An 8,994-nucleotide genomic window follows, 5' to 3' on the forward strand; every position below is an offset into this window, starting at 1 on the left:
GTGTGTGTGTGTGTGTGTGTGTGTGTGTGTGTGTGTGTGTGTGTGTGAGTGTGTGTGTGTGTGTGTGTGTATGTGTGTGTGTGTGTGTGTGTGTATGCGTGCGAACGTTTGTGCATGTGTTGTCTGTCTGTCTGTCTGTCGGTCGGTCCGTCCGTCCGTCCGTCCGTCGGTCAGTCTGTCTGTCTGTCTGTCTGTCTGACAGTCTGTCTGTCTGTCCGTCTGTCTATCTCACAGTCGGTCCATCTGTCTGTCTGTCTGTCTGTCTTGTATACATGTCCATCTGAATCATTGAATGTATCATTTTCAGAGCCCAAATGATCAACTGGAAACTGCACCTCGTGATGCCCTGCACAATGCCAACAGCTAAAACAAACAACTTCTTCGTTTCTTCACAAACTTGACTGCTGGCCACAAACAAAATCAGTCGCAAAGACACAGTGATCTGCATTCAAATTCTTACCAGCACGCGTGTTTAAAACCTCACCAGCAGTCATTCTGATTTGAATACTCTTCTATTCAAAGCAGCCGATTGTAAACTATGAAGGTTTAGGCACTCGACTTCAGTTTTTGTCCGGCGTTGTCAATATTATATATACACCAACACGGCGACTTCTCGGACCACTCTCTCGTTGGAACAACAAATAAAGTTGTGGTCTACATAGTCTGCCTTGTGGTGACCTTGCCAGCACTCAGACCATAAACATGTTCTGGCAATGGAGATTCATAAAAAAGACATGCACGCAAACAAACGCGAGGAATCTTCAGTGTTTCCTTGTCACATCATGAGTGATTGATGAAACATAAAATGTGACAAATGGATTGTACATAGGTTAGTATTGGATGGTGTAAACAAATGTTGTACAGATTGGCTAGCCATACTTGAAGTAGCACGACTGGACGGCGTGGCCTATTTCTGGAAGGCGTATTTCCATTGGCTGCTTGGGCCAATAGGAGGAAACGAAGTTAGCTTCGTGGCGTGTGGAAGGTTAGAGCGTTCTTGACATCCGAGGAAGACAGACGTGTTTTGATGTCTCCCCGCGTTGGGCGTTAACGCTGCTCTCCCGCGAACACTGAAGTCGAACACCGAAAGACTTGTGTGCGGACGAACCATGAGTGGTTCTAGGCTGTAAAGATACAGGTATTTATTGAATTGTATTTTGCTCAGTAATATTGACTGGTGAAATGACGGGAAGAGTCATGTTGTAAATTGGGCTGGAAAAGCGTGGGCCGCTGTGTCAGCCATTTTGAAAAGGAAGGTCGTATGTTCTTTTGGTCATGAAGTTACTTGTAAATGAGCTGGTGTAAATAATATATCCGCATAAGTTAGTGGACGGATAGTTGAACAGTATTGAGAAAGAATAGCAGTATTATTTCGTAGAAAAGTTTAGATAAGAATTGAGACTTATGGTAGCCTAAACTTTTTACGCAGCACCCCGGTCGGAGTGATGGGTGGAACCACTTGACAGCGGGAGAGAGAGAGAGAGACGGGCACCCCCCCTCCTTAGCGCTACGAGAGCGCAGGGTTGTAGCAACGCTGGAGTACTGGGAACTGGGTGGAGCCGCACCCCATAGCCACCACGAGCGGTATTGCGTGGGTGGTATGTATCCCGGGTATGTACCCGTTAAGTTTGTGGAGTTACTGTACGAGTGAACTGCCACCGAAGAAACATAATTGTGGAGTCACTGGAAGTGTGAGCTGCCACCGAAGAAACATAATTGTGGAGTCACTGAATGTGTGAACTGCCACCGAAGAACCATAATCGTCGAGAAGATTGTGTGAGACGTAGACGTCGTCAATTTAAGTATTACGCGACACGTGATGTGCGTAACATGACACTGTAGTAAACAGGAACTGTAAACATTAGCAGAATTGTGTGGATCAGGAACATTCATCTAACGTGAGACAGTTAGTCTCCGACGTGTGTTAAGATATTATTCTTCTTATATATGAATGAACGTGATCTGTAGAATGCATGAGAAATAACGTATTTGTATTGTTGTGTTGATGATTCATTACAGGTACGAGGGCAAAGGGCATTGAGAGTGTTTAGTCTTTGTGCTTTGTCTGAGTGTTGTGTGCGAGTAACAGTAGACAGTAAACAGAGTAGAGCACGCATATTTTCTATACACACACACACTTACCTGAAATTTCATCCGTAACATAAAACAATATGGATGCATTGAATGATACGTTTGACAAGAATGCTAGTTTCCTGCTTCAGGAATTCGAGGGACAAAGCTTTCCAAGTACACTGCCACGGACGTGCGAGGAAACTAATATCATCACTTCACTGCTACAGGAATGGGAACCAGATACACAAGCAGAGCTTCAGTATGAAATCATTGCTTGTGTCCGAGTCCTAGACGTGTTGGGCATAGAGGTTGTAACACGGGAAACGCTACGTGCCTGTCTTAACGTCTGTACTCGTGCGTCATGGAGGAGAGCTTTTCTTTCACGGCACCTTCAGGAGGCCAAAGAATTTCTTCTCCATGTTGCTGCAATTGAATCTCTTCCTAAAGAGGTTAGGGTTTGGCGCGGGGAATGTGATGAGATGGCTTTATCTTTGCTAGTTCCCCAAATACAAAACAAACACATGATTGTGTGCTTTCTTAAGATCGCGAAGTCCACACTGAATAGCGAACAGATTTGTTTAATCTCAAATTTACTGAACGTGGAGGCTGATTCCCGTTTCAAACAATGTATAAACAGAGCCTTGCCGGATGGTGAATGGGGTGTGGTGGACCACATGTTACGACTGTACGACATGGACAAAACAACGCTGCACCAAATCCTTGTCAAAGCAATGGAACTCAGGAATTGGAATAAAGTAGAAGCGTGTCTCGAGCTTGGAGCGGACATAGCCACAGCTTGCACTGAAACCCGGTTTGATCTAAACGCCAGGTCAGGAGAAAGGAACAGAACAGTTCTACAAGACGCCATATCAAACCATAAAGACACGAAGGAGATCGTGCAGGCATTGCTACAGGCTGGCGCTGACGCTAACGTACGAGATTCAGATGGTGAGACCTTGATTTGCACTGCTGTCAACTATCGCATTTGGGACTTTGCTTTGCTTCTGTTGATGCACAGTAGGGCTGCTGGAACCACTGTTTCACACACATTCCGTAACGGAGAACCGGTCTTGCATTTTGTCTGTAAAAAGGGTCAATCAGATGTTGTGCGTGAACTCTTCACAACACAGACAGACCCACTGGCCACAGACGGCAAGGGTAATACCTTGATCATGGCTGCCTTGGGTGGAGCAGATAGCGATGATTTCATCACGCCTGGAAGCGAGAAGGAGAACGTAATGCGTGTTCTGATCCAGTCAGGGGTGGCAACGCACCAGGCTCTGTTGTCGCAGTCACAGCTGAGGTCCCTTAAACAGAAAGCCCAAAACGTCACAGTGGACAGTTTCCAATCACCCATGTGGCAAGCAGTAAAGAGACGCAAACTACGAATCGCTAGGATGCTGTATGCTGCTGGTGCATGTTGTAATGAAGAAATCCATGAACTGGTGAATTCAGAATTCATTGGACACGAATTGGAAAAAAAACACCAGCGTGACACCCTAATTAAGTTTTCGGAAGACTTTTTCAGTCACTTTCATGCTAAAGCGTGTTGTCATTCAGAAATTCATGAACTGGCAAATTCGGAGTATGTTAGACAAAAAGTAAACCAGGTGAGGAATAAACATGATTTCCTAGCAATCCTTAACGAGATCTTCATTCACGTTCGTTCCCAGGGAATGCATCATAATGTTGGTCAATGTTGTACTAACAAAAAAAGCTATGCCTTTGGTGATAAAGAACTCAGATCTATCAGAGATAAAAATAAAGAATTGAAAAACTGGTGTGACATCATGGACTTTCTGGACCCCATTTCCAGTCACCCTCGATCCCTTCGGGACATCTGTGCCCTGACAATCTCGCATCTGATTGGCTGCGGGCCACAGCGTGACGAAAGAGCAGCAAGTCTCGGTCTTCCTGACTCTCTACGTCGTCGCGTCTTACAGGATCATGTGATCAGTTCTGATTTTCTCAAGGACTACCCTCCTGACCCCGAGGACCCCTGGGATCCCGAGGACCCCTGGGACTCCGAGGACCCCTGGGACTCCGAGGACCCCTGGGACCCCGAGGACTCCTGGGACTTCGAGGACCCCGTTGTGGTGTGTAGATCTGGCCTTTTCAAACAAGATGTTCTATCCGAGCTTCGTAGGCCGTCCTGCTCCTGTCAGATTTATGAAGGTGAATTTAAAGTCATGATCAATGCCATGAATCGGTGGCCTAGTGGTAAGTGGGTTCGAACCCCGGCCGGGTCATACCTAAGACTTTAAAATTGGCAATCTAGTGGCTGCTCCGCCTGGCGTCTGGCATTATGGGGTTAGTGCTAGGACTGGTTGGTCCGGTGTCAGAATAATGTGACTGGGTGAGACATGAAGCCTGTGCTGCGACTTCTGTCTTGTGTGTGGCGCACGTTACATGTCAAAGCAGCACCGCCCTGATATGGCCCTTCGTGGTCGAAACAAAATGCCATGAATCATCATCAGAAAAGACAGCCGAGGACAGTTCATCAATGATTTGGTCTCATCATGTTTGCATAGGACATTGTGTAGGAGAAAAGTCACAGTCAAACAGTTCATGACTCCACAAATTCAATTGTTGAGGTAGAAAAAAAGTATTATTGCTTAGGCCAAAAAAAATAATAGGTGTGGTTACGGTAACATAGCCAAAAAAATAGGGTAGGAAGGTAGGCAAACACTTTTTTTTTTTAACTTTTTTTTTTAATGTGTACAAATTAAACCTACTTGACAGGGAAATAAGTGTGCGACTCGGGCGCTTTCGCTTGCATTGCGTTTTTTGCACTCGTTTTTTTTTTGTTTTTTTTTGACAAATGTAATAAAAAGTTATAGGATCGGCCCCTAAAATTAGGGTAGGTCGGGTTACCGTAACCACACCTATTTTTTTTTTAGGCCTTAAGATAACTAAAACGTTCTGCTAAAAAGACTTTTATGAGACAAGGCATACAGACAATACATTTTGTGACAGGGTGAACTGTTACCAATGATAGAGTGAAGACATTTCACGTTCATTCGTGTTCGTCTCTTTCAGTTCCTGTCTAATTATGTCCCACTGACCCATTGATGCTTGTGCCTGCTGTCAGGATCGCTGTGTTTTGGTACCTTAATTGTGGGTGTGTCAAGATGATGGGCCCTGATTGGTTGATTGTTTAAACTGTTGCGCGCGTTCATCATACTGATAAGCTTGAGGCTGCAGCAGTCTCAAAGTGATTTTGGGAGTGTTAAGACATGTGTACGTGTGGTCTTTTGTGACTTTAGATTGTGTTGTTCAATTGTGATTGAACCGGCAAACTGTTTTGGTGTGTAGCTGCAGAGATTAGTATTGTGTATTGAGCCACTAACTTCGTTTTGGCCAAGTATGTAGTTGAGGAGTATTTGAAAAGAACTTTTGTGTGTGCTGGAACAAGTGTTGTAACAGCTGGTTTGATTATTATCAACGATGTAACTTTCGCCGGAGGATTGTTTAAAGTTTCAATAGCTTCATTGCGACAGAGTTCTAATTCACATTGAGGAGTGAACGCACAATTAACTACTCTGCCGTCTGGCATAATATGTTAAAACAAAAAGTCACGTTTTTGCTACCCCTGACTTTGTGTCTCTATTGAATGCTTCCTGATCTGTGCACCCCTTCCACTTGACCCTCTCACAAAGTAATTGTTACAAGTCTTGCCAAAGTTTTATTTGAGTACGATTACTGGCGGAATTGTGCTAGTCTGGTAAACATACGGCAAAGATATGGAACGTTCCCGCTGCACGGTTATACTAGTGACAGTGGTTATTACTCTCACACCATGCTGCGGTCACGAATGACTTGGCATCGCTGTAGCACGTGATCATCACAAAACAATGGATAGAAAATGTAAACTAGTGACCATACGTAAATAAAACATTAGCACTATTTGCAACAATCATTTGTCTGCAGGCATTCAAAGTCATGATTTGTATTCAATGTAAGCTTACCACGAGTTTAAAAACATTTTCCGGAAGATTGCATAACAAAAACAGGAAACTGTACATATCTGTAACACTACAATATTTTACCTGAAATAGGTCTTGTGTATAGGAACGAGATCCTCATAGTTTCAAAGCGTTGCACTTGGTCGTCCCTGAAATACAGCGCTTCTTGTCATAATATCCCTATTAAATGACGCAAAACCTCGCCTTTTTTTGTTTACCGCTCATACGTGTAAACCTGTGAACGTAATTCATTCTTTCCCATTTTACAAACTACTTTTTGGCTTACTGATTTGTCCCAACTAGTTTACAGTGTAGTGTAAGGGAAGAAACTGTTCTTGTTCTTGACAAATTGAATGTCAGGATTACTTTCCTTGGATTATTCTAGAGTCTCGAACCAATGTGTTCGAATTCTAAGGAATGGTGTGTCCTTTTGTGTATTTAGAAATAAATAAGAGATACATCATTATATGATGTATGTGAATGTTATTTGTTTATTTAATGTTTTCTAGGCTTAGCAGTTTTATTTTTAAGTAGTCAAAGCTATAATTATTACTTAAAGCACGTTTTGTTTCCATTAGCATTTTTGCTGATTCTGCCTCTTGTAGAATCAGACTTTCCATCACAAGAGCCAGATTTTCATGCTCATGATTTCAAAATGTTTTATTCCTAAATCAGGTAAGAATTTGTTTTAATATATTGTGTTGATTTGTTTCTTAGAGTCTCTGTGTATTGTTTTCCAATTTTATTTGATGCAGGGTTTTGTATTTTTGAAGGATTGCTTGGATTTAATATTTAACATAAGATGGTCATAGAATGTAAAGAACCATGTGGACACCAGGAACAAGGGAGAAAATTATTCATTGATAGAAACTGAAGTGACATGATGAAATAGGTATTGTTTTATGAAGATAGAGTTGTAACAGGTGTATTTTAAGAATTAGATGATAAGAACTGTATAGTTTTGTTTGTTATAGTATTTTAGTTTGATAGCTTTTGTTTGTGTCACCTTTATGAGTTATGCATCGTGCCGCATGGCTTCAGGACTTGCTGTGTGTTTACTGTTTATTTGCCTGGAAATGAATGTGTTTTTAAGTCTTTAATGATTATTATGTGGTTGACTGAAATGGAACATAGTCTTTCTTTCGATGAAAAAGGAATCACCATGCAAGTTATGTAAATGTATTGTTGGTAAGCATGTGCATTATTTTGTATGCAGCATGTGTTTTGGTCAAAAGTGAATTGAAATGTTTGTCGGTCATTTTGAGAAGAATTTAAGGCATTGGGTGCCGAAGCTTTTAGCTTGTCACTGGTGGGCGCAGTCAAGTTTTGATTTTGTCTTGATTGTACTTGGATTAGAATTCACCAAAGCACAACTTCTTGTCCATGTTCAAAGGAATTTGTAATAACAGGCACCAGAGGTGGTGATTGAATTAATGTTTCTTATGCGGTTGGATTCTTGTATCATGATTTACATGATGTATTTTATAATTAAGTCGTTCCAATTTCTTGTCATAACTATATTTGTATTGTTTTGTATCATGTTTGTCATTTTCTTATGTGGGCATAGTTTTGTTTGATTGTTTTGGTGACAAAAAAGGTGTTCAGGATAAAATTGAAATTAGTATTCTTCGTTATTATTGTTGTTGAAATATACTTATGTTGTTATTGTTTTGTTTCAGGGGTCCGTCGCGATATAACCTTGAATGGTTGAAAACGACGTTAAACACCAAATAAAGAAAGAAAGTTTCAAGGGTAACGTTGATCTGTGTTGATCAACCATTTGGATTTGTATTGAGTTGTTAATCTGGTGTGAACTCTAGCTGTTTGTGTAGCTTTTGATTTTGGTTTGAAGATAAACATATTTGCATTTTTGTAAGTAAACCGAAGACCTCTTTTCATTTTGTAATGTTAGTGAATACAATTTGGAACACCAAACTCCTCTTGTGTTGCGTTGTGTGGATCGTGAAAATCGTTAAACGGTAAAAGTTACCTCACCCATACACTCTGACACATTTGCCTAAACAATTATAACAAGTCTCAGCAGGTTTACATAAGATCGACACCTGCATCAGTAGACATGACATACAAGAAGAAATACGCAAGATATCGAAACAAAACAACCTAACCTGCGTAGATATTTGATTTGGCTCAGTTTCTCCTTGTATGTAAAAGTTGCCATGTTGTTGAATTTTCGTCGATGTTTTATCAGAACCTCACGTTTTGTCAGGTAGACTGTGGGGGTACCCTTATCTGCGCGGCGGTCACGTGACCCCTGTAAAACAATAACAATTACAACAACAATAACACTTTATGCTCCATTAGAATGTTACATAAGAATAAGAATTATCAGGACATTTACTGATAGGATAACATCACATAAAACATAGGTCTACGTATATAACAAGAAATTCCTTCGAGGTAGGAAAAACACCCCCGTCTAAGTCCTTGTATAATTTTAATCCACCAATAACTCCCTAACCGTGTGTTTGACTGGTCCCAATTTTTGTAAGGAACCTGTTCACCAAGTTTGGTGACGATCGGTCCGTTCATTCTTGAGATCTATATGCGAACACAAACAAACAAACAAACAAACAAACACATCGAGCGAAACCTATACACACCCCTATACCGGGGGTGTAATAACAAGCACATGTATGGCATTACCAATAACTCTGACCCAGAGTGCTGTCATCGTATAATATGATAGAATTACAGATACAATATAAACAAGACATCTTTGGTCCGAAACATGTGCCAGATAGCCAAGTAAAGGGCAATTCATGGAATATAACGTGAATATGAATTGAAACAGGAATAAATGCTTTAGTTGAGGTAAGAAAATAGGTGCAATCCATTTTTGTGTGTGCCGAGTTTAGTTATAAACACGTATCTTTAAGTTTTAACAAGAGTGGAGAGGGAGGTTTGTCTCCTAAAGAATGTGTGATTGTGTGCGTAT

The 8,994-nt window shown here is 41.3% G+C and overlaps 1 protein-coding gene and 1 long non-coding RNA gene across 2 annotated transcripts in view; both read left to right on the forward strand.

Moving 5' to 3' along the window:
- The first annotated feature begins 466 nt into the window (after nucleotides 1–466).
- Nucleotides 467–2,037, forward strand: LOC138977448 (uncharacterized). The gene is made up of 2 exons (XR_011459281.1): nucleotides 467–1,138; nucleotides 1,430–2,037. It is a non-coding gene; the product is annotated as an uncharacterized lncRNA (long non-coding RNA).
- Nucleotides 2,038–2,545: 508 nt separating this feature from the next.
- The window catches only part of LOC138976358 (uncharacterized), a 56,970-nt gene continuing 50,521 nt past the window's right edge, over nucleotides 2,546–8,994 (forward strand). Inside the window, exon 1 of the mRNA XM_070349217.1 lies at nucleotides 2,546–8,994. This exon is cut by the window's right edge and continues 870 nt beyond it. Coding sequence (XP_070205318.1) covers nucleotides 2,553–4,337 — 1,785 coding nt within the window. The 5' untranslated portion in view covers nucleotides 2,546–2,552 and the 3' untranslated portion in view covers nucleotides 4,338–8,994.

The sequence above is a fragment of the Littorina saxatilis genome, linkage group LG9 (genome assembly GCF_037325665.1).
Source record: "Littorina saxatilis isolate snail1 linkage group LG9, US_GU_Lsax_2.0, whole genome shotgun sequence".
Classification (NCBI taxonomy): Eukaryota; Metazoa; Mollusca; class Gastropoda; order Littorinimorpha; family Littorinidae; genus Littorina; species Littorina saxatilis.